The sequence below is a fragment of the Thalassophryne amazonica genome, chromosome 21 (genome assembly GCF_902500255.1).
Source record: "Thalassophryne amazonica chromosome 21, fThaAma1.1, whole genome shotgun sequence".
Taxonomy (NCBI): Eukaryota; Metazoa; Chordata; class Actinopteri; order Batrachoidiformes; family Batrachoididae; genus Thalassophryne; species Thalassophryne amazonica.
The window spans coordinates 31,470,428-31,496,713 of record NC_047123.1 but is presented as its reverse complement, the minus strand read 5'-3'; the positions used below and the strand labels follow the sequence as shown (position 1 = coordinate 31,496,713).

Sequence of the window (26,286 nt, the reverse complement as noted above, 5' to 3'; positions counted from 1 at the left end):
CCTCCCTAGGATTGCATATGAGGAGCACCAAGGCCCAGAGACCAGGTTGCGCACTGTCCAGCCCAAGTGCATGATGGGATATGGAGGAAATAGAGTAGATGGAGGAGGAGGTGTTGTAGGAATGAGGAGATCAACTACTGGAAAATGTGGTAGCTACTCCCGTAAGTGATCGTAAGTGGACGCTTTGCGCACAGGTTTTTCCTCACCAGAAACCCTCCCTCTTGACTTAACAATCTAGTGATAACGATTAACGATTAGTGATATACCAGTGAAATAGTGAATAGTGATGATCTACAAACTCTTAAAAAATTAATGACAAATGACACCCATGAATCATCAACTAAATACAACCTCTTTGCACACCGTGTCTCAATTGACACTCAGATCAGGCGTAGTCGAAATGACAAAGTGGAGTTGGACACGCCCCAAACGCACCTGCGCTACAAACTGCCAACGTAGGGCCCATAACAGTAGTGAAACCCAAATGAGAGAGACAACAAAATGTGGCTACAATCACAACTCTGACAGATTTATTAATCAAACATGAGCGGGGGGATCAACCCTTTTTTTTTTTTTTAAACAAACATGAATACTTACATTCTTAAAGTCAAACTACATTTTTACAGAAGAGTCACTTTCTTCTTGAGCTCACATGGCCGCCCGGATGTTTTCTAGGTTCTTCTCAATGTTGTCGATAACCTCCACTGCAGCTTTTGGGATCCTAGTTCCTGGGCCAAAGATGGCGCACACACCGCTTTGATACAGGAACTCGTAGTCCTGCACAGCGGGATGGAACATTGGGGGGGGGGGGGGGGAGAACAGTTACAATACATTCAACTTGAGCAACAGATGAAGAGGATGAAGCCTCAAAGAGTTTTGATGATGACACAGCTCAGACGCTACCTGTGGTGGGATGACGCCTCCGCAGATAACCAGGATGTCCGGCCTGTTGAGGTTGCGTAGTTCCACGACGAGCTCTGGAACCAGAGTCTTGTGACCAGCGGCGAGCGTGCTGACCCCAACGCAGTGTGCGTCTGCATCCACCGCCTGCTGGGCAACCTCCCGAGGAGTCTGGTAGCCCAACAGCCACGTGTGGAGAACAGAAGATGAATTAACTGAGATATACACCAAAACAAGGATCATATTCACAAAAGAGGGGCAATCATGTTTGGAGTTTTTAGATCTTTTCTCAGGTCATAAAGTGGGTTTCTCCAAAACTGAAGCAGATCTGGATCAGCAGCTATCTCCTTGAGCCAAAGTCCATCTCCAAATGAGATTTTACCAAAATGTGCCCGAGATATCTTGTACAAAACCAAATGGGGTGAAACCACAAGCTCCACCCTCCTCTGCAGCTCTACATCCAGAATGTCACCCAAATTTGATATACACTATCTGATTGACAGTGGGATGTTTTTTCTGTATTATCAGCTCTTTAATTTTGGGGTTTTGTACTTTATTGTCATCATCTACTTTCTTATTATTGTTGTTTGTTCTTTTATTACTGGAGTTTTTCTTGTTTGGTGCTTTGATTCCTGGAAAAGCACCATGTAAGTAGTTATTATAATTATTATTGATAATAACAAATGTCTGATTTTTCAGAATATAAGTCGCTGCACCTCCCAAACCACAAAAAAATGCAAATTATACTCCAGAAAATTGTTTTGCTGACAGTTTGAGGTGAACTAAAATGTCTGTTGGGTTACTATATGCAGAACAGTCCACATGCAGACTTTACTGAGGCCAAATTTCAACATTTGCTGGTTTATCACAAGCAAAAAACATTTGAAAAACACTGGCGTAAAATGACCTGAAAGAGCGGCCCAATGTCCACATCAAATCCCAGGTCAGCAAATCCTGTGGCAATGACTTTGGCACCTCTGTCATGACCGTCCTGCCCCATCTTTGCAACAAGCAGACGAGGGTTCCGACCCTCGTGCTTCTTAAACTCAGCAACTCTGCAATTCAGGAATTTAAAAAACACAAATTAAAAGAAAAGCATTTTGGGGGGTAATTCTAAAGTCTGAGATGCCGTTTCGTACCTATTGAGAGTGTCGGTGATCTCTTTGTGCTCCCCAAACTCACTGCGGTAAGCACCACTAACCATCCTGGTGCTGGCTTTGTGTTCACCAAACACTTTCTTCATGGCATCGGTGATTTCGCCAACAGAACATCTAAAAATAGAGAAGCACAACAGAAAATAAGTGAGCCACACTCAATATATCGAACACTAATATCCACCAGATTTAGAGCCATCTAGTGGTGAATTTGTAGACTGCATTATTTTGTTTCCCATCACATTTTTGCTTCTTTAGCAACGGGGTTCATGCTGTGTTGCCTTCTCTTGTGATTACGTATAAGTCTCCATTAAATAAAAATAAAGGTTCTCTACCAGTAGACATGGTATAGGGGAGAAATCACTGATTATTCTGATTTTTTTTTTCTCCTTCCACTCTGCTGGCCATGCTGTAAAATGCAAAATACAAATTATTTTCCTTTTGAGTTACTGTATCAACATGGTGGTCTCCATGAGGAGGCCCCGCCCCCACATAGATATGAAAGGCTCATTCTAAGCTTTTTAAAACACATCGATTCTTTGTCTTAGGCAATTATACATTATTGAACAGATGACTATGAATGTTATATTCTATTTCTGCTCCAGTCATAAACGCCCATAAATCCTACATACTGTAGCTTTAGCTGCTGTCTGATTGATAATCTGCGATTTATTATTGTGTCGTCACATTTACCATAATCACACTGTTCACACATCACTGCAGGAATATTATGATCAAATAAGATGATCAGATTATTTCTCTTTTTTAATTAGGCTGAACTGGTGTCACAACCACCCCCTGGATATCTGAAGATAATCACAATGACAAATGTAAGTAGTTGAGGCTCAATTAATCCAGACACACACAGACTAAACAGTGAGATTTTCCCGAGGAGGGAGTTTTTACCTGGCTCGAGACGCCTCCACAGCCAGGGCTAAAAGGTTGCCCTCTCTGGTTCGGGCACATTCCTCAATGGCAGTCAGGCACTTTCTGGCTACCTCAGGGTCACGGCTTTCCCTCACCTGCACAAGATCATGTGTGAGACAGACAGTCAGATCTGTGTGACGAAACAGGCTGTGGATTGGGATAATAACGGGCAACAAACCAGCTGTATCAATAAAAGATATTCAACCCATTCATTCCTGTCACTTCATTCAATCTCAAATTAGCTTGATTATCTGTGCAGGGAGGGAGAGACAACAAACATTATCTTGTAACATCAGTGGTGACTCTCCAAATTGATCCTCAGAGGAAAACTGACCTTTTTCAATTTTTCTATCTGTTTTTGCCGTACAATCGTGTTATCTATGGCCAGCACTTCTACTGTCTCCTCCTTGTCCAGACGGTACTTGTTCACCCCGACAATAACCTCTGAACCTGTAAAAATGGGACGGGAAAATATACAGGCACATGAACCAGCAGGAAAATAATTTAGCACCCTCTTCAGACGCACAGTGCAACCCAAACACACATTTAGTTGCACTTACTACAGAAATATGTTTTACGAAGGATGGTGAAGCAGTTTAAGATGCAAATTACCATCCCAATGATCAAATTTGTGTATCTCATCCTATTTGTGTCACCGTAATATTCCCGTTCTATAGTATATACTGATTCTGCCATACAGGATCTTCAAGTAATGGCGGTAATCACTTCATCTTCACTTACATGCAAACGCACGCACCGAACAACCCTAAAATGTAATTGGGTCATCTAGTCTGAGGGAGGAACCTATGGTGTAAATATCAAGTCCTGCATACTATGAACATAGTGGTGAGATGGAACAAACTGGATGCAACATTAAAAAATGTTTCAATGACAAGTAACCAATAAAAAAAATGCCACATATTTATATATGTATGGATGTTTGACACTGAAATAACTGCAGGAGGTTTGTTTGTTTACAACTACAGGAATCATTATTTCAACCTCTGCTGTTGCAAAAATCTCCTTAGAAGTCACATGGATCATCTCAGCATGCCCAAGTGATTTTTTTTCCTCATAGTTACTCTATTGGCGCCCCCTTGTGGGTGATTCTCATATAGCTTGACTATGTGAGGGGGAGACCACTGGTTTCGAGGACGTGCTTCAGCTCATCGATGAAAGGCTGCATTTCAACTACACCTGAATCGATGCGGGCTTGTCGCCGTGCAGCACATTCCTCAATACGAAGTTTGGGGATTCCCTCCGACACAGCTTTCGCCATGCCGCCCATCTCTTCGATGTCTTGAATGAACTATATCAAGAAAATAAAAGTTCTAAAAGACAATAATTGCTACAAAACATGAAGAATGCCAAACTACAAAGTCACATTTCATCCCATTTCAGGGTGCTGTTGATCAGGAAAGCTGACTTCAGTAATCCAGTGTTTAAAATGTCCACATCTAGAGAAGTCTATAATTTGTCCAACTCGTTGTACAAAAGCATACCTTTAAAGCATATCCAAAAATTTAAACTAGCGTAATTTTTTCCCCAAAACCAACCTTCAGGGCTGTATTGTAGACGCTGTCCGTAAGAGCTTCCATCATATGCGAGCCACCCCAGGGGTCAGCCACCTTGGGGATTCCCGACTCCTCCTGGATGATGATCTGGGTGTTCCTGGCGATGCGAGCACTCTTCACCGTGGGCAGGCCCAGCGCCTCATCGAACGAATTGGTGTGGAGAGATTGCGTTCCCCCGAACACAGCCGCCATGGCTTCGATCACTGTACGGATCACGTTGTTGTACGGATCCTACGGATGAGAAGGGGGAGGAAAAATCGTGGCTGTCATGGTGACCAGTCAACATCTGTATGCTGCTGACTACCTACTTCTAATAACAGCCTGCCTGTTCAGTGAGAGACCAGCCTGATGTCTGGCAGTGAGTGCGGAGGAGGAGACACTTTTTGTTCTGGGGCTTGAACTTCTCTTGGATGAGCGTGGCCCACAGCCTCCGGGCTGCCCTCATCTTGGCGATTTCCATGTAGAAATTCATTCCAATACCCCAGAAGAATGACAACCTGTTGGAAAAACAGAAAGTTGGAGAGAATATTCAAGAAAAAAAAAACATGAATTCCACATTATAAAACCAATACAGAGCGTTCTGAACTTTCCTTTTGTTAGACAGCAATCAAATCAGATTAAACAAACACATTATTGATTAAATACTGTGTAGTATTTGCACGTTTTTTCATGAACTAGCTCACAGTTTAGAAACTGCAAGGATTTGTCATTGTGATTGGAACCAATTCCAATTCTGTTCCGTTTTAATTTCGGTGCAGTATAACATGCTCAAATCCAGTAACTCTAAATGAACTCATTAAACCTTTTAAAGCTGTACTGTATGTGAGCAGCATGAATGTATGGAACAGACATCACACATTCAGTGTGTTTGCAAGAACTTTTGAGATGTTCAAACTGTGGCCTTTTGTGTTCATTGGGTTTTATATTTTTACTCAGACTTATTAATTTGAAATTTGGTGATGAGACTCGAGCTCCTCGTAATTGAAAGCGAGAAATTACATTCCAATTCTGTCCAAAATCTTTAATTCCAAGTTCTAATATGGGAATTTTGCCTGCGATCTCTGACTGACCCCAACCTCTGTTTAGAAGAGTTTTAGACATTTTCCTCATTACTGTGATCCTTTTTATATTTTTTAAATTACATACTGTTATTGCTACGAGAGTGGCTATACGCCCAACCGTTGGATCAATAAAGTAAATTCACAAGCATATACGCCCAACCACAACCGACCAATGAGCGTGCTTGTAAGCTCACTTCCAGTTTCAATGCGGGAGGAAAAAAAGGCGGATATTTTCTCGCCGGCTGCGGGAGGGTTCACAGCCCGCGGAGGAGCTGTGATTTAAAGTGGTTCTGTTTGGCTCATCACACCCAGGGAACAGCGTCAAACTAACACCATCTTACAACCAACAAGCAGCATTTTGTTCAAAAACTGTTTCGTCGTAGTTAACAGGTTTCCGTTCAAAATGCTTCTCTGTTTTCATCCGTTGCGGTGTTTTTGCAGTAATTAAAGACGGCGCCGTTAAATGTCAAACATACGCCGCAATACAGCCTTAAAAAGCGGTGTAAAAAAACATAGTTTAGATGTTTAGTTTACAAAACATGTCAAATACACGATCATGGTTGGGCGAATAAGATATATTTATCTGCCCAACGGTTGTGCATGTAACGTTCAATGTATGACTTATCTGTCCAAACGGTTGGGCGAATAAGGTAGGACATTATATTTATTTGCCCGACAGTTGGGTGTATAGCCTTTGCCTATTGCTAATGTGTTGTGCCCATCTGCAGAAGAAACACTGTGAACAAAGTTCAATGTGAGGCAGTAAGAAAACAATATTGGCAGCCACTCAATCAGCATGTAACTGGTGCAGCTGTTCAAGCGTGGAAGTCAAAAAGTAAAAAAACAAAACAAAAAAAATTCCACCCTTATCACTATTTACGTCAAACACGGGGCATTTTCAATTCTCTCGGACAGTTCCGACAGCCTGTCTGTGGTCATATGCTGCAGTGTTAAAGCCTTAATTTGTGTACCTTGGGGCAAACTCATCAATGGTCAGGCCTGCTTTCAGACCCGTGCGGCAGTACTCCAAGCCATTGGCAATGGTGTAGGCCACTTCTAGGATAGCATCTGCTCCAGCCTCCTGAAGATGGTAGCCACTGATGGATATAGAGTTGAATTTTGGCATGTTCTGTGAAAATTGTCATTAAAAAACATCAATGAAACAATAAGAAAATACTACATTCAGACATGCTTTACAGGAACTACTGCTATATGGTGATGGCAATGATAATTCAGTGTTAAATACCATCGAAGTATATGCAAAGATGTCTGCAATGGCGTGCATGGAAGGCTCCGGGGGGAAAATATAGGTATTGCGGACCATGAACTCCTTCAAAATATCATTTTGAATGGTCCCAGTTAGCTTGGCTTTGGACACGCCCTGTTCCTCTCCAGTCACGATAAACATGGCAAGCACAGGGATGACTGCCCCATTCATTGTCATGGACACAGACATCTTGTCCAGTGGGATTCCATCAAAGAGCATCTTCATGTCTTCAACTGTGTCGATTGCGACTCCAGCCATGCCAACATCTCCATGGACTCTGGGGTTGTCGGAGTCATAACCGCGATGTGTCGGGAGGTCAAAAGCCACAGAGAGACCCTGCTGTCCAGCTGAAATGAGCGACAGAATTAGACTGTGACGGACAGAACTTAAAATTACCCATTTAGACAATTTTACCGTAAAGAGAAAAAGTGTAATTTCGGCAGCAATACATTGAGCTTTTATAAGAGGTGAGTGACACAAAAATGTGCAACAGAGCAACTTTCCATGCCTAATAATTACCCAACATTCACTCCAGTTTCTCTTTGTTTGCAGTAGTTAAGTTACTAAATAAAGGAAACATGTAAGATGTGCAGACAGCAATTTAAATTCAGCAGTTTTTAACCAATTACACTTTTTAACTTTAGCAATGACATTCTCGGACCGAGCAGGAGGGTATGGGGACCCTGGGCCGTGTATAACTCTGTGACCACTTTAATGAGTAACCTGTAAATTACCTTTAATGTTGTCTTTGTAGAACTTGTTACTCTCCTCAACAGTGCTGAAGCCTGCGTACTGCCTGATCGTCCATGGTCTGTAGGTGTACATGGTAGGATAGGGACCCCTAGTGTAGGGAAACACTCCCGGCAATTCATCTGCATTCCCGGCCATGTCCGCTTGGCTGTACACAGGCTTGATATCGATTCCTTCGGGTGTATGCCAAATCAGATCTTCCGGGTTCTTCCCTTTGAGTTGTTTCTTAGCCAGACTGACCCACTCAGGATTCAGCTCAACTTCGTCCATGTGTTTTGAGGTGGTGTGAAACAGAGACGTGTATCCTAAGGAGGCAGAAGATCGAATCAGGCACCGGGCAGCCAAAGCTGCACAAACCATCTGTGCTGTCAGCATGTTAATGGTCTTCTCAAACCTGCATGGACCACCTGTGATGGATGAGGAGGAGCAGGTATTAAAAAAAACAGGAAGGGAAACTCATGTGCCAAACATCCCCAGTGAAAATTTGTATTACAGTACATCGGCTTGAACTTTGGTCTACAAATTAAGACGTATTCACTGACTCATGTATTTTGTGTTCTTGTACTGCATTTGGAAAACAAAGCAACAAGTTGTGTAGCTGTTCTAACCACGCTGCTACATTTGGATTTTGGTAAACACAATATTGGCAGATTTTAAAAATTTAAAAGCTATGAGGTTTATAATATACAGACCAAATATTGCTATTTTTGTTCGGCTGATTGATGGCTGTAGGTGAAAAACAGCCAGTTGATACTGAAAAAACCTCCCCAACAAACAAACAAAAAAGCCGTTGCTATGGATAAGGCGCCATCTGCAAATCGCACATTGCTATTAGTACATCAACCACTGTTATTTAAGCTACCTCACAGTTCATTCACAACCCTAACCCTAAATTTTGATCTTGAAATTCATTAACTGCTTTGTGTACAGCTTCAACACTATGATGTCCCTCTCATCACATGATAATCACGGCAGTTTCTTATTGAAACCAAACAATCACGGCGGTTTGTTTATGGATGCTGGACAAGAAAAGGAATATGGCACCATATCACCTGCTGCATCCAAAAAACAACAACAAAAATACAGCAGCCAGGGGACAAGAAATGCCAATAATCAATAATTTGGTTAGTCCTTAGACATTCTTTATAAACTACATCATTCTCCAATTGTAACTTTTCCAAGATCGTTTTGTTAGTCCAGATCAAAGTTGGTGAAAATCTGATAAATTGTGTTCAAGCACCCACCATGGTGTGACTGATGCAAGGATGCAGGTACGCACAGATGAAGCACATTTCTACTGGCGCGGGTGGACATACGGGAACTTGACTACATCTGGGTCTTTCGTAACACAACGAACAGCATACAGCCCGAGCATGTTTACATCACACAGTATGACTTCTCGCCTTCAGATTCACCACTTCGACGGGAGTGACGTATACCCGCCCTAAGCCATACTGCCCTGCAGACCTTCTCATAGGCCTTATGGCCGGTGGGGAAAAACAAGCACCAATCATATGAAAATTGTTGTAAACAAAGCTGCAGCTATTAAACTAATCACCACCTAATCAATTAATCATTTGAGTCTTTTTTTTTTTTTTTTAATGTTCAAATTCTCTGATATCTTCTTAAATGTGAATATTTTCAGGTTCTGGTCTGACAAACACAACCTACCTTCCATCGCAGTGTGGCACACTTTATGAAGGTGACAAGGGAAAGCTGTTTGGATGCTCATCTGTGGAAAAGATAAAACCACAGAAGAGCACCGGGGAGGTCTGTCTCTGCAGTACTACTCCAGGTCCAAACCTGAGATGACTCATGTGAGCGAGCACCTTGAACATCTTTACATCTTCCACTGCTGTTGTTCCATATGTGCTTTCTTCATAAACCTGGTCTTTGGGTCATTTGTCCAGAGCTGTAAAAGTTTTCCGTGTGTGTGTGTGTGTGTGTGTCTCGGAGTTTGTTCGTGATCTGGCCAAATGTTAATTTTTTTTCTACTCCACAGAAAATTCTTGTCACCTGCCACACTTTTATGTTAATAGCTTCAGAGCTTATTCTCAAATAGCTGTTTTGACCACCTGCAATAATGTTTTTGCTCTCACTGTCATTTTATTTACTTTTTCAGCCTACTAGTTGGTAGTGACACAATTATGCGTTTAATTATAACCACATAGAACAAATTAAATCATAAAGTTTGCACTTTGACGTCATTACTACATATTATTTGATTTCACCAAGCTGCTGTGGTAGACAACTTTAAAAGCAGTTTGATGTCCAGACATTTACGGACTCATCTGTTATTTGGTTAAATTAGCAGCTAAAGCTGTTCAGCACACGAAACAGCCGCTTGGGTGCGCATTCAATAGCTCCAGCGTCCGCTAAACGACACCGACTGCACGCTAGTGTCTTTAAAAAACAAACAAACAGAAAATTGACAATAACAAAACATTCTGACCTCAAATGTCTTCTGTCGTTTTCTGTGGCAACCAAGAGGCGGGGCGTTTTTCTAACCAATGAGATTTGGCGAAGACAACAGTCAACCAATCGCATCTTAGTGAACCCGAAGGTTGGACCCGGAAGTAATGAAGTCGAGAAGGTGGAGGGGGCGTATTTTTTCCTTCTTTTCTTTTAAAAGTCATATTGGGAAATTACGACAACGTTTTTGGGCCACATTGAATTTCTTTTTTTAGACTTCGAGAATAAAGTCGTAATATTACGAGAATAAAGTCGTAATTTTACTAGAATAAAGTCATAATATTACTACTTTTTTTTCTCGTAAAATTACTTTATTCTCGTAATACTACGATTTTTTTTCTGGTAATATTACTTTTTTCTCGAAGTCCAAAAAAAAAAAAAAAAAAAAAAAAAAAAAAAAAAAAAAAATCAATGTGGCCCTAAAACTCCGTCGTAGGAAATAAATATTTTTAAACAATCTAAAATATTTTATGGAGCCATTTAAAAAGTCAAAAATAAAAATAAATGTGATATACACAGACCTGCGATAACCATGGAGGAATTTTTTTTTATGTTAAGCCATATAATTATTTTTCAAAACCTGTTATATATATATATATATATATTAAACTACCCAATTTGGGACCTGCAGGCCAAACGAGGCCCACCCCCTTTGTTCTGGAGCGCCATGGCAAATAAATTAGCAGATGAAATCATGTTTGTATGATTTGGAAATTTACTTCCAACTTTAGAAAACATATTTAACTGTATTGCAATTATATCTGTGGAATTCACAGGACCACTCATTTTTGCCTCGTGTACCTTCACTTATAGCCCTTTGGAGCGTGAATTTGGCACCTTTGATGTTGCCAAATTAACTTCTATTGTATTGTTATATTTTAATGGATTTATTTTACTGAATGTATCTTACCTGTATCATCTGCATGAAATTCAATTAAGTTTTACATCTTTGTTTAATGTAAAAGACATTTTCAGATTTGTCCACCAGATGGCAATGTTTCACCAATACCCTTTGTGTGTTGCACTTGATTCACTCATTCAAATAATAAGTGAGGAAAAAAAACATCTCAACACAGTACATGCTATTTTTATTGAAGACTTGGTCAATAAAAGGTCAGACTCGCGGTGTTCCTTCTTGCATAATTCTGTACGGTGCAGAACTGGGCTGAGCTGCAGACGCTACACGTGCACAAAATGTTTGAAGGATATAAAATATACCAAAGACAGCAGCATTATTCAGAGCATTCAGGAGGACAAAATTTTTTCCAAGTGTCAACACAGGCTGTGGTAGATAATGCCCAGTTAGGATACAGAGCACGATTACTGTCAACTTGTTACAGTTCCTCAGTTATTCAAACGGTAAGGCTCTAGGCACAGCCTCCGTTACGCGACTGCTCGTCTTAGTTCAACAAAATTTACAACTTTAAATGTAAGTAAATGAAAAGCATGTAATAAAAGAAATGTGATGTGTCGCCTTTGGAAAAGTGTTGTGTGATGTTAACATTGTTATTGCAGCATGTTTTGGAACAAAAGAGCAAAGCAGCAATGGACACTTAAATACTGAGAGAATATCAGACAGGAACAAAAAGAAAAGAAAAAAAAAAAATCAGGTAACATGGCAAGAGGCAGCAGGTTGTGGCAGACGCAGCCTCGTGTGCCTTGGAGCTGTGAGTATTTAACTCCGGGCTTCACTCCAGCTTGAGCAGCTCCACGTCAAATATAAGGGTGGCGTTTGGCGGGATGACCCCGGGGTGGCCTGTTGCGCCATAAGCCATATCTGGTGTGCAGGTGAGTTTTGCCCTCTGGCCGAGGCTCATCTGAAAGGCGGCAAAAAAAATAAAAATACGAAAACAAAACCGGGTAAGCTAATGACACAACAATATGGCATTTTAAAAATTCTACTCATTAGAAGTCTTTCAAAGATGGATTATTAAATGTTCCCTATGTAATACACACAACAGATTTGAGTCAACATATTTTTGCAAAGCGTGATTTTGCACCACCTGTACTTTGCACGTCTTTAGAGTTGTGTCATCACCTGTTACAATGAAGGTTGTGGGTTTCCAGACTTTGAATCAGAAGCAGGTTGACTATTTGTTTAATCTTCAGGTGTTCCTCCATTCATCTAAGTGAAGTTGTGAAACATTTTTTGGGTTAAAGTTTAGATACCTCTTAGTTGGGTTAGAACCTTCACTGACAATGGTTGTGGCCTTTCTGTGTGGAGCTTTCATTTCTGCGTGTTTTTTTTCCAGGTAAGAGACTTCCTCAAAAACACCAGACACACTAGACCTAATTCACATTTTGTTTCCTAACAAACAGCTACAATGCGGCGCTCTTCAACTCTCGCCTGGCTGCGTTCTGTGACAAGTCCTCCTGAGCAGGCACACCACTCGGAAAAAGCCAAGAAAAGCCGTTTTTCTTCTCAGACACCTCGATCCTGCACGCACTCTACTTGGGATGGCCAATTCCTTTAAACCAGGGTTGGCCTGCACTCCCTTTGATTTGGTTTGTCATGTTGCCAGGCATGATGTGTTCAGCACAAGATGTATTTTTATTTCTGCATCTTTTAAGACTCAACACAATTCCATATCTGATGACATTTTACATGTATAAATCATGGGATGCTGTGGAGTTCCTGTCATGGTGGATGCACTTTGGTTTTCTTGGAACCCTTATTTGAGGGAACACTGCCATCTAATGGGCTAAAAAAAACACATTTTTTCCCACGGGGTCTTGTTTCGCCATCACTAGAATCATTGCAAAAGTTAAACAAGGTCTGTCTGGGGGCATTTTGTGATGTGTTATTTAAATACTGTGAACACGGTATCTAATACTGATTTGTTACTATGCATTGTCATTTTCATCAAGTTTTCAAGATGAAGTGAAGTTTTCATTTCTCATTACAAAAGATTACAATACAACCATTTTCAATGTAATTTTACATAGCACCTTGCATGCACTTTCTGTCAGGAAGGTCTTTCCTTTGAAATATTTTATGCACAAAGAAGCACAAAAGAAGAAAGCAAAGAAACAATGAAGAAAGACTTATTCAAGTCAGATAAGAGAAAGATAAATGGATAAATAGGCTCCACTTTCCCTTTGATGAGGACAGATATGAAGTTCCAAAAAGACTGAATTAGATTCAAACGGTAAGGCTCGTACGGTAACCCGTTTATTACAAAAGCGCAAAAACATCTGCCTTAACCTGGATCTAGATTAACAGATACTCAGATGGTTTAAAAGAGATAAAAAAAAAGATAAAAAGAGCTGTGCCCAAACAGCTCCAACAGTTTCCAGCCATAACAATTATGTTGAACTTTAATGGCACTATTTATTCACAACTGCATGAGACAACAATGAAAAAAGGATCACAATGATGAAAAACCTACAAAATCTGTCTACTAGTATCTTCATGTAATATGATCATTTTTGCAATGACAAGCTCGTTTGTTCCCACCATGATGGTGGACAGCCAAAATATGAATATTTATGGATATTTTGAGGGGGATTTTCTCCCCCAAACCTGGACAGATGTTCGTACGAGCATGCTTGGATGAAGTTAGCAACCTTAATTTCTATCTCACCTGCGCTACACCTTCCTCCCAGCCCTTTATAACCTGCATTCTTCCAAGCTTGAACTTGAAAGGCTTGTTCCTGTCTCGAGAAGAGTCAAACTTCTTGCCATTCTGCAACATACCTGCCAAAGGAAGATTACATAAAATAAATAAATAAATTCAGAGTAGAAAAAAATACCAGTCTACCACCAAACATCCCAATTCTCTCACTTATTACATCTTATAATATACTACTTAATAGAGCCCGACAGATATATTGGCCGGCCGAAATTATCGGCCGATATAAGCCCTTTTCAAAGTACTCACTATCGGCCGAAATTTTGCCAACAGAACACCGATAATTTCTCATAAACAGAACAGTTACTGAAATAATGTTTGTGTCAGCAATGTAAAATGTCCTTGCACCGTTTGTCCAGTAGATGGAGTTCTGACTTTATTCAACTGAGAGCTGCTTACACCCCTGCTTGTGTTTATGACCGGCCCCCGTAGTTCGCCGTCACGCTGCACTGATCGGCTGACAAAACCTACTTGTATACTAAGTTTATAAGGATCTATATCCTTATCCTGAACCTATATCTAAGTTGCAGCAACAACAGGTACAAGATCAGATGTATTTCACAATGCTTTTTAAGGATATGTATTTGCTAATTTCACAAAGGTTTCATTCTTGATTGCATTTTTTGAACTTGAAAATTCTACTCTGTTATAACGTTAATCAATATGAGGACAAAGCTTCAGTTTTTAGCTCATACCTTTTTTGTTAAGGGTCCTAAAAAGAACATTTTATTCATTAAAAAAAAAAAATAAAAAAAAAATAATAATAATAATATCGGCTGATTTGCGATAGCCGATAAATCAGACGATTTAGCGATTATCTGCATTTTTTTCATCCAAATATCATTATCGGCATCGGCCTAAAAAAAAAAAAAAAAAAAAAAAAAATCCATATTGGTCGGGCTCTACTACTTAAAAAAATAAATAAATCACATATATTGCTGTATCTATGCAAACCCTTCTGCCAATGTCAGTAGATATTTTGAATAACTAGTTTAAGACATAAAGCAATTGAACCTTTGGTAAGAGGAATGACTCTGTGGTTGTGGTTCTTGGCTCAGTTTCAATTATACAAATGAATAAATGGGAGTGTGATTCATGAGGCAGTGGCCTGGTTTTTTTTTGGGGGGGGGGGGGGGGGGGGGGGGGGTTATTTTTAAAATGAACTAGGTCACTGCTCACCCATATAGTACAGACCACAGGGAGGAAAGTATAGGATTGTGCTCCATGAGAACACTGTCCCACTGTTCTGTTATGACAACACTGGGTTCACTAAACACTTCCACAGGTACAGAAGTACCGGCCCCAATTCATTAGTCATATATTAACCTGACCTCTTTGACATCCACTTGGCAATTTCTCTTGGGGAAAGCCAAGCTCCCTTCTCAAGTGTTCCCTTACCAAAAAATAGTACTGATAAGTATATAAAAAGTAAACTAGAAGTATACTTGAAACATACTTGCATATACTACTTTTTGGTAAGGGTTGGTCTGTTACTCAAGTAAACTTTCTGACCTGTTTAAGGGCGACGGGAATATCACAGACAGTGGTGTGTAAGAGAGTGTTTGGATGTATTAATTATGCTCAACCTACAATAGTGGAACACAGAGTGCAGCTACACGATAGCAATTAAATTATAAACTCAAATATTTGTGGTTATAATAGGATTATGATTAATAATTCCAACTACTAGTTTTCTGTATTGACCAAACAAAACACAAATTGCTAAAGTTCAAGTCAAACTATTAAACACAGCTCTGTGATAATCATGTGACTTATGTTTGTCTGACATACAACCCCTGGCAAAAATTATGGAATCACCGGCCTCGGCGGATGTTCATTCAGTTAATTTTGTAGAAAAAAAGCAGATCACAGACATGACACAAAACTAAAGTAATTTCAAATGGCAACTTTCTGGCTTTAAGAAACACTATAAGAAATCAAGAAAAAAAAGATTGTGGCAGTCAGTAACGGTTACTTTTTTAGACCAAGCAGAGGAAAAAAATATGGAATCACTCAATTCTGAGGAATAAATTATGGAATCACCCTGTAAATTTTCATCCCCCAAATTAACACCTGCATCATATCAGATCTGCTCGTTAGTCTGCATCTAAAAAGGAGTGAACACACCTTGGAGAGCTGTTGCACCAAGTGGACTGACATGAATCATGGCTCCAACACGAGAGATGTCAATTGAAACAAAGGAGAGGATTATCAAACTCTTAAAAGAGGGTAAATCATCACGCAATGTTGCAAAAGATGTTGGTTGTTCACAGTCAGCTGTGTCTAAACTCTGGACCAAATACAAACAACATGGGAAGGTTGTTAAAGGCAAACATACTGGTAGACCAATGAAGACATCAAAGTGTCAAGACAAAAACTTAAAGCAATATGTCTCAAAAATCGAAAAATGTACAACAAAACAAATGAGGAACGAATGGGAGGAAACTGGAGTCAACGTCTGTGACCGAACTGTAAGAAACCGCCTAAAGGAAATGGGATTTACATACAGACAAGCTAAACGAAAGGCATCATTAACACCTAAACAGAAAAAAACAAGGTTACAATGGGCTAAGGAAAAGCAATTGTGGACTGTGGATGACTGGATGAAAGTCATATTCAGTGATGAATCTCGAATCTGCATTGGGCAAGGTGATGATGCTGGAACTTTTGTTTGGTGCCGTTCCAATGAGATTTATAAAGATGACTGCCTGAAGAGAACATGTAAAGTTCCACAGTCATTGATGATATGGGGCTGCATGTCAGGTAAAGGCACTGGGGAGATGGCTGTCATTACATCATCAATAAATGCACAAGTTTATGTTGATATTTTGGACAATTGAAAGGATGTTTGGGGATGATGAAATCATTTTTCAAGATGATAATGCATCTTGCCATAGAGCAAAAACATTCCTTGCAAAAAGACACATAGGGTCAATGTCAATGAGCAGATCTGATTTGATGCAGGTGTTAATTTGGGGGATGAAAATTTACAGGGTGATTCCATAATTTTTTCCTCAGAATTGAGTGATTCCATATTTTTTCCTCTGCTTGGTCTAAAAAAGTAACCGTTACTGACTGCCACAATCTTTTTTTCTTGATTTCTTATAGTGTTTCTTAAAGCCAGAAAGTTGCCATTTGAAATGACTTTAGTTTTGTGTCATGTCTGTGATCTGCTTTTTTTCTACGAAATTAAACAACTGAATGAACATCCTCTGAGGCCGGTGATTCCATAATTTTTGCCAGGGGTTGTAGTTCAAAACGTGCAAGTATTTCATATTTTAATTTGTGTGTTTAGTTTTTTGACGGAGTCGTCCTAGTTTGCGCAGATGAATCCTGGTACTGTACAGCTTCTCTCCTGTCATTCTAACTAAAAATAGGAGGTCCACCCCTTCCACGAATCACCCAGATATCAGTGGTCTGGGCTTGGTCCAAGCCTGGAGTCACCAAGTGCATGCAACAAACCAAACGCCACCTGCTACAACGCATCCGGGAGGCAAAAAGAGTGTCACATCGCCACCAGAGACCAGGGTTCCATTTCTGGCAGAAGCTGCCTGCAACACGTAGAGGTGCTGCCAAAAACTGATTTGCAAACCAGTCAGTGATGAGATGTTGGTCACTGCACCAGCGTATTCAATTGACTGCATGAGTTATTTCAGAGGGTGTTGATGTGGCTGAGATATAGGAAACCTCTACATCAGCCTTAAAAAAAAAGACTCCCTATCATGTGAGAAGGAACAAGGTGGCACTTGGAAAAAAAAGCATTTAAAAATGTAATTATTGTATATATTAATATTTTACCCATTAGATGTACAATGTATTCTACATTACATCTAGCAACTGAAGGAAGGGAGTTAAAGTAAAAACCTGTGTACAAAATATTTTATAAAGTAATGGACACATTTAAAGAGAATCATTAAAAAGTTTAATGAGTATATGAGTAATTCTAATCTAATTACATTTTTTCCGCAGATTTGGTTGGTTAATCGTGTGAGATTTCAGACCAAAAAATATTGCGTAAACGGTGGCAAAATATTAAAACTGTTTCACATTTAATGTAATAGTCCACGCCCTGACCCCCGTGCTGCTACACAGATGTAAATAAGTGCGCTGTCACATGAGAGCGACAAAAACTACTGCAGCAAGGACGATGCCGAACTGCGTGGATTTAATGGATTTAACTGGATTGATTGATGGATTTACTGTAGATTTAACTCACTGCAGCTGACGAGATGGCGAAATCTGTGGGTCTGCTCACAGAATTTCCAGTTTGGTATGAAGACGCTGTTGCAAAGGTAAGCTTTGATGAGCTGACCACACCCTTTCACAACGTTTTGCCAATCAAATTACTTACAGAAAAATAAACTGTCCAAACGTTGGACTTGGATTAGAATGGGAATAACCCTGTTGTGTCTGATGATTTGCAGATGTTAATGCTGGATTACGGTTGTAAAAACCAGCATTAACATTCACAAATCATCAGACACAACAGGGTTATTCCCTAAATATAAAGAATTCTTTATATAATGACTAGATAAGGCCTGGGCGCCACCATGGAATGGATGATCCCTCAACACTGTACCAGTCACCGCCCTCCAAAGGACTGTGGTTTCATCTTTTCATCTTTTCCAGAGATAAGCCCCCAAATTGGCAACAGTCAGACAATTTGGCTTCACTTTATCTTAGCTGTGGCGTCATCCATCTTTAGCCAGTCTGTGTGGAAAAGCTAACAAATGTTTTGCACATCTGACCAAGGAGAAAATACCCCGCTGTTCCAAACTGTGCTTCTCGGCCTTGATGGAGGTAGGCGGCGCTCTTCAAATCTTCCTGTCTAATACATCGTGTGTAACCTGAATGTGAGGCTTTATCGCGCTGAATGTCTCAGCTCAGGCTTGCGGGCAAGCAAAGTAATTCTAAACCCCACATACAGCGCTGCTCCCTTATCACTACTTGGAGGACTAAGCACGGGTGGGGCCTCCGCAAAAATATAGCAGGGCCCGTCCCTTCCTGAGACTGGCTCCTCTACTCTCCTCATGAGACTCTCTGCTTTGGTCGTGCTCTGACTAGATCTGCAAAACACTGCTCTGCACAAGGGGTGGGGTTATTTTTACTCAGTTTACTGTATCCTGTCCCACCCTCTGTCTAGGCCTGCTGCCAGCTCACCAGCCCCCATCGGCCGGTGTGGATGAAACGTGATGCGTGTAACGCTATCTGTCTACGACAAACTTTATGTATGTAGCTACATTTCACAGCAGTGGGTGCACATGTCTCAGCAAAGAAAAAAATGTTGCTCAGGATTCAGTTAGACCAAGAACTGGATGTAAAGTATGACATAGCAGGTGTACTGCTGAAGACGTGGGTTCTTGACCAATTTACAGTCAGAGTCATAGTTCCATTATTCTACCCCTTCAAAGAGCTAACTAGCATTCTTCACTGTACAGGCAAGGTGTGTGCAAAAGAAACTATACTGTAGCAAACATATATTATTCATGGAGTTCCTGGTGCAACTGTGCACTTTGCAAAACCAGGATCCCATCAGCCTAGAACTTAGAAGAGCAATGAAGCTTGAGTGTGCAGTAGGATTTCCAGTTTATTTTTTTCTTGAGTCCTAAATTAGCAGATGAGTGTTGCCTCTGTCTTTAATACCAGGATGTTGGGACTGAATGCTGGGAAACTCTGGCGACTTCCTGAACCACAACAACCCCGACTTTTCAGTCCGTCTATTTCCATGCGACACTCTTGACAAAGTGCCGTGAGGGTTCAACTTCGACACGTTTCATGGCAAAGCAGGCGGCCTCAAACATGGTAAGGAATGACGTCCACATTTAGGCATGACATCATTGCAGTGGAGCTCAAGTGAGACTGATGCTTCCAGAACTCCTGCGTCGTGTCACCAGAGACCTGCAACAGTGTCTGCCCGCATAGACCAATCATCAAAACCTGCAGCTTAAGTTTTTCTTGATTTGATCTGCTTGCACTACCTTCCTTTCTTAAAATCCTGAAAAAGAAATGTGATTACATTTGGGCTTTTACTACTAACCACTAGCTTTGGCAGCTGCTCCTTGGACAGTAATATACAGTACAAGGTTTCTACGTTCATGAATTGTCACGAACTCTAAACTGTCTTGGGTATAGGGCTCAAAAAGTGTCCTGCCGTCCATGTAATCAGGACACCACCATGACAATGTGACTATATCACAGTGGGTCCTTCTAAACTATGCCTATGCATCACAACAAAGTACCATGACGCGGTGCTTGGCATCACCAAGACGTCAACAAGAATGCTGAAATCTTCGAGATCCCCCTTAAACTGGGTACAACCCACCAGAAGAAGTAGACCCTGAGGCATGTTGGGGCTGGTGCTTATCTCCAGAGACTCCACCACTTCTCCTGGATGCCAGGCCAATGCAGGTTACTTCCCCAGCTGAGGCAGATACCCATTTACAGCTGGGTGAACTATAATGTCTTGCCCAAGGACACAGACAGTGTCCTAATTTTGAACCCAGGTTTACATATTGGCAGGCGAGCAACCTATCCACTGATCAACCTGCTCACACCAGAAACACTCGCAAAACTACTCCTGCTCAATGTGCACCTACAAATAATCAGTGTCTCCCACCTGTTCAATAAAGTCAGCGCTATCACCCGTCTCGTGCCAATGGCCGCAAGGCTAATTTTGTGAATGACAACAGATTGAGCAGAACGCTATGCATCATCGCCATCACTCATCGCACACTGTCTGTGTGCTCTGTCATGTGATTGTCTGGATGCTTTGGATCTTTGTAGTGAAAGTGAAGCTTGGAAAAAAGGGCACATGCAGAGTCATTGGTAAGTGTGCCTGAGCTGGTCGCTCTCAACATGACTTCAAACAGTCTGGTTTCAAACGCCACTCGGGTGGGAAACATCCCTCCACTTGCACTCAGCTTTTATCTTTGCTATCTCAACAACTAATAAGTCCAACAAAGAGTGTGGCCGTGGCTTCTGCATGAATAGGCAGCGAGATTATTGAGACAGAAATCTACATTTTATGCCAATTCTGTCTCAGTCTTAGAATCGGAGTTTGTCAGGCAGGCAGTTTTCACCGATATTCACAGGAAACTCAAAGAGCTTGACGACGTTAAATTTTCTTATCCCTTTTGTAATGTTCTACAGGCACTTTCCTGCTTTATTCTGAGTTACAGTATAACAATACCTAATCTATTAAACTTATTTTTGGACAGTCTGCTTGCAGCAAAGGCAGGAGCTGATATAATAGCATAGTTTTGTTTGCAGGAAGCGAGGAAGTTGCTTAAGCTTAACGCTCGATTTTTGCGTGCCACTGCTCCAAAACCTCTAGGAGCTTATGGGGTAAATCTGGCAAGTCGTGAAAGCACAAAGAAACAGAATGGGCATAAATAAAAGGAGACAGGCTTGGCAGACAAGCCAGACTGACTCAGACAATAAGATGACACACGCTGCATTAAAAAGACAGAGCTCAGTGTAAACGCCCAGATCACTTCCCAAGCTAGGACTTGCTGACGTTAGTAGATTTCAAACACGGGACTTTAACAAATGTTGCTGTAAAATATAACACAGTTTACCCTCTCGTTGTCTTGCTGACCTTGTGGTCAAGCCAACAGAACCCTTGTGCAGTTATAAAACTCTCAAAAACCAAACAGTGCAAGTGAAGACATCAGACCTGTACAAACCTTTAATCCTGCATGGGTTCTCGCATTGCACTGGGACCAGTTTTCCCATGTCCAGACTACAGACATACCGCCATGTTCCGCGTAACACAAGTCACCAGAAAACCAGTCGGTCAAGGTGGTAAGAGGTATTCTCTTGTCTGAGTAGAGTTTAAGCATTTCTGTTGGCAGTGAGACTATTAATTCTTAATTATCAAACCTCAGCAATCCTCCTTTTTTAACGACAAACATTGCATTTTGAGCCACTCCCTTTTTAATTGTGCTTTGTATCACGTATGTTAGCATCTGTTTCAGACATGCAATGCAGGGATTCCCCAAGCATTACAAAGACCATAGAGTCTGAAATGTTTGAACAATGACAATCAAGTCAGAGCTGCTGTAAACAGTTCTGACTGCCTCTGCTGCTGCGGGTAGTAAAGTTAAATGTGTAAAGCTACAGCGGTTAACGCACTTTCCTGAACAAGCTTCAGATTAAAAAGAATTTTATTGCAAAACAAATGGCACAGAAAGAGTTTTACTGTGAAAGTCAGTGTCATTGTGATGCATAAACATTTACATGTATGTCTGTAAATTGACAGCAAAATTTTTTACTAAAAACAGACACATTTTGCTGAGAAGCTCTTTAAAACAACACAAATAAGTAAAATTCTATCTCGCGATAAAGGAAAGTGATTTATTAAAGAGAAGCATATCTCAAGCTTTGACAGGCCTGGTTACGCTAGTAGGCTATAGCCTTGTGGGCCTGACCACTACGTTCACAAGGCAACACTAAGAGATGTTTCTAACCTCCTGACAGACCAAGTTGAAAGTTTGATTTTAATTTTTTTTTTTTTAAAGAAAACTACAATTAGCATTACATTAGCCTCATTAGTGTGCTAAAGCTAGTATCTCACTGAGCTGTGACTGTTGCCTACTAACTGCAAACGGCATTTGTTGGAATTCTGAACATGTTCAAAAAAAATTATGTGACAAATCATTGTGGGCGTTTCGAATCCTACTCAATTTAGATTCCGTGAGTCAGAGAAGTACACAAAAAGTCACACAACTTTGTGACAGGTTGGCAACCTATAAAACTAAACTGTGACTGATTAAAAACAAAAATGAGGATAGTTACATTAGCAGGCTATATTAGGGAATGTTTCTAACCTCCCAACAAAACAAGTTGGAAGTTTGCTTTTTAAGAAAACTACAATTAGCATTACCTTAGCCCATTAGCGTACCAACATTAGCACCCTGCAACAATACATCCGTCGTTCATAATGAAGAGCTGCTGCTGTTTTGACGTCAAAATGCTTTTATAGTGAAGTATATTCAGGAAAAAAAAATGGGTTATCAGCAGCTACAGGCTTCCATTCATTATTTTTCTGCTTTTTAAGTACTGTACACTTTATGAGATATTCAGGTCTGTGTGATGGTAGAAGAAAGAAAAACTACATAAAAAAACAGTAGTGAATGGTGTGACTTTGACCAAGGAGTAAAGAAAGCAAATAGCAGAGAATACACTCAAGGTACACTAAAAGTACACTCAAAGAAACAATGTTTGTTTGAGTGCTACTTTGTTATGTTTACCAAGGAACTATAGTACTTCCAAGAGAAATCACAAAGTAAATACTTAGGTGACTGGTAGCGAACCAAATGTGTACACTTAAACAGTTCACAAAGTTTGTACAATTGTCTAACCTATGAACAACAATAATAATAATAATAATAATAAACAAAACAGGAAGAGCGGATTGGCCTGTAGGTCAGGCATTCCTGATGGAATTCTCCAGACTGGGCTGTATCTCAAAAGGCCAATCCAACATCCGCAGAGATATTATTTCCAATTAGAGCATAAATGGCAGTGAAAATTGGATCCCCACTGTCCCAAAAAGACTTTCTACATCAAACAGATCAAAATTAAACTGAAGATTTGCTGTAAATCATTGATGCAAAGCAGGTAATACTGCAATATTTAGATTGAAACAACCAAGTTGCACCTAAAAAAAAAAAAAAAAAAAACCATCAAGGAGAAAACAAATACTGTAAATTCGACCTTCACACATGCACACCCATATTTAATACAAGGCAAGGGGTGTGTAATGTGGTTTATAATGATGCAATGAATCAGACACAACGATGACATGGGAACTAGGTTTTGTTTACTTTCTATGTCACCTAGTTGTCTGTACTCTCAACCTCAGGGTAGAGAATAACCTAAATTTATATCCCCAAACATGACGGAGACCGACTGCTCCAGCTTAGAATTGCGCAATCATACAAGAGACACTCGCATGTACGTGTCTGTTTGTTCAAACTCTATAAGGCAAAATGGAAACAAATTCTCAATTACACTAGAAGAAAATGAACTGGCTGCAGCTCCACCTTTCTTTTTGAAAGTGGAAGGAAAATGCAGGTACATGCACACCCTATGGCCTGCAGACAACAGCCAAGATACCGTGTGAAAAAAACAAACTGGGACAAATTTCCTCCCTCAGCAAGCAGACAGGAAAGCCGTCTGACTTCATGAAAACAAAAACCACGTGAGAGAGTTGGCGAGTTACCTATGTAATGCACAACACAAGTCTGGTCCTTCTTTGGAAATGTTCTTCCTGTTGAAAAGCAAGAAAAGAAAAAAAAAAAAAGAGGAAAACAAACATGTTAAATTTGTTTGCACATTTCAGAGCCTGGCAGACACTCAAACATTATCAATAAAGGGATTAAGTCGGGTGCGGTGTAACCGGCAAAAACGGCAAAACCTCTTGTAAACACACCGAAATCAGATGTGTGTTTCGTAATCTAACCTGTTGTCCTGGTCAAATGTTACCCTCAACAGCTATTTTGTCAAAATAAGGTCATGCAAAAAGTATTAAGCGGCTTCTCTTACACCTGACCAAGTTTGTCTACATTTCACTCCCACCTCGGCTGATTTCCCCAAGTAGCTCTTGCCAGAATGGGAAAGTGAAACTGCAACTAAAGAATAGATAGAACATGTGGCTGGGGATGATACCAGAACTTTTTGCTTGTACTGCATATTACTCATGGAAAACTCGAAACACGACAAACATTTCCAAAACTTTTCAACCGCCCTTTTCTTTGGCACCACTTTAATGTTATTCCTTAGCCTTTAAATAAGGGATTCATAATATGACATTTCAAATATGATCAAAATTTGCATAGTCTGGAAAAAAATTTTAATTTCTTCGCCTTGAGGGAAGAAATTCCAGCAATCAGACGGCCAAGAACTACATTTGGTAGCAACGTCAGATCACGTGTGGGGTTCTTCCCCCAAAATGTGTGAAGGATGCTGGGAAGCACACGGCGAAAGCCAATCGGAGTAAAGTAAGGCAGCATGATGTCAGCTGGCTGCTCGCTCCAACAAAATAAACCAAGATGGCGGAAAACACACCAAAACACCTTATTACTGTGTAAATCTAACACGTTTCTAACATATTTTGTAAACATTAAGGAGAGGTAAACACTTCTAAATTTAAAAACGCTGTTTCTGAAACCATATAACACCTCAGAAGTGATTTACATGACATCTTACTGATGTTAGCATGCACGCCCCGTAAATGTGCATCACACAAGTGCATCCTGTCATGGGTAATCTCAAAACCTCACCCATGCACACACACCGTTAGAAGGAAAAAACTATTTCTATGGAATATCTGCCAGCTAAATGTGTTCTCTTCATTAAAATTACCTGTAATTTTGGCACACGTTACAAAAATAAACTGAAATGATAATGCTTGGATTTCTGTATAAACTAAATTTTATCAGTTTTGTGAAATTCAAAAGGTTGTAAAGCATTAAGCTTGAAATCCGTCAGTTGCCTCGTGTACACCTTGAACGCCATGAATGATGTCTCTCTTTATCTAGCGATAATCACAGGGGTTTGTTAATGGTATTGTACCATATTAGCCACATTGTTTTTGTACACAAACGTGGCTTAATTTGAACCTAATCACACATCTAACGCAAAAAAGCATAAGAGATATTTTTCCTAATATTTAGTAAGACGGGAAGCACGGAAAAAAAAATAAGGTGGATAATCGTGAATAAAAATGTGGGACATTTGGAAATTTTGATGGCTTCTTCTAATACTCTTAATAGACGAATAGTTTGGCACAAATATGATTCCATACAATTTGCACCCAACTGCCTTGTTAGCTTAGTGCGCTTTAGAATTAATGTGAGTCAAATAAATAGGGCAGCTTTGTATGACTTTTACTTATTACAATTAGCTATCGTTGATAAATAAATTAAATAATCTAATGCATTTTAAACCTTGGCTGAATCACGTTTACAGTAATATAGCGACTTCAAGAAAAAATGCGACGCAGACAAGAGTCTGATGACCACTGTTTAAAAAATAAAACTTACGAATCTAAACCAAGTGATGTGTCAAGAATAACTTATTGTTAATAATTACTGAGGTTAATTTGGTACTACTGCACAAAGCGGATACAAATACATCAACTTACCATCGCCAGGGGATATTGTTTCAACTTCCACACCCATGATTGTGCTCCTTCAAAGGTTAGTTCTGAAATACGGACTGAAAAAGCGTGTGCACGGCCAGTTTTACCCGTTATGAGGGAAACTACAAACCGACAACGACCGCTCCACGGTACTGACGAACAGCCAAGATATTTCTGCTGCAGCGCCGCAAACACCGCACGATAGGTTAGCTTAGCTTAGCTTAGTTTAGCTTAGCTTAGCTTAGCCACTTAGCTCCTTACGAACAACACCACTTTTCCAGCGGTGTATTCTGCTCTATTTAGCGACATAACCTATCATATTTACGTCGTTTTTATCAAATAAAAGTACCCCGAGGTTTTCCACAAATACGGACGCACCGCCATCAAGCGGCCAAAAGAAGTAA

At 40.3% G+C, this 26,286-nt stretch overlaps 2 protein-coding genes across 2 annotated transcripts; both read right to left on the bottom strand.

Moving 5' to 3' along the window:
• Positions 1–502: 502 nt before the first annotated feature.
• On the bottom strand, positions 503–10,138 carry mut (methylmalonyl CoA mutase). Its single transcript, XM_034162200.1, has 13 exons — positions 10,086–10,138; positions 7,618–8,040; positions 6,863–7,230; positions 6,588–6,745; positions 4,881–5,052; positions 4,538–4,786; positions 4,179–4,290; positions 3,316–3,431; positions 2,961–3,076; positions 2,040–2,171; positions 1,808–1,955; positions 904–1,071; positions 503–777 (listed from the first exon to the last, which is right to left on the bottom strand). Exons 2-13 carry the CDS (start codon positions 8,006–8,008, stop codon positions 649–651), a joined length of 2,259 nt encoding a protein of 752 aa, XP_034018091.1. The 5' UTR covers positions 8,009–8,040; positions 10,086–10,138; the 3' UTR covers positions 503–648.
• Positions 10,139–11,169: 1,031 nt separating this feature from the next.
• Positions 11,170–26,129, bottom strand: fkbp1b (FKBP prolyl isomerase 1B). Its single transcript, XM_034162032.1, has 4 exons — positions 25,886–26,129; positions 23,963–24,010; positions 13,690–13,802; positions 11,170–11,922 (listed from the first exon to the last, which is right to left on the bottom strand). Exons 1-4 carry the CDS (start codon positions 25,920–25,922, stop codon positions 11,794–11,796), a joined length of 327 nt encoding a protein of 108 aa, XP_034017923.1. The 5' UTR covers positions 25,923–26,129; the 3' UTR covers positions 11,170–11,793.
• Between the last annotated feature and the right edge of the window lie 157 nt (positions 26,130–26,286).

Bases quoted from the DNA above. Each gene is read 5' to 3' on its own strand.
- mut (XM_034162200.1), bottom strand. From the start codon at position 8,008: ATGCTGACAGCACAGATGGTTTGTGCAGCTTTGGCTGCCCGGTGCCTG. The intron at 7,231-7,617 runs GTAATTTACAGG...CGCTCATTTCAG, and splicing joins CTACAAAGACAACATTAAAG to CTGGACAGCAGGGTCTCTCT. The intron at 778-903 runs GTAGCGTCTGAG...CCCGCTGTGCAG, and splicing joins GAGGCGTCATCCCACCACAG to GACTACGAGTTCCTGTATCA.
- fkbp1b (XM_034162032.1), bottom strand. From the start codon at position 25,922: ATGGGTGTGGAAGTTGAAACAATATCCCCTGGCGATG. The intron at 13,803-23,962 runs GTAACTCGCCAA...TTCCTTTGGCAG, and splicing joins TTGTGTTGTGCATTACATAG to GTATGTTGCAGAATGGCAAG. The intron at 11,923-13,689 runs GTGAGATAGAAA...GCCGCCTTTCAG, and splicing joins GGGAGGAAGGTGTAGCGCAG to ATGAGCCTCGGCCAGAGGGC.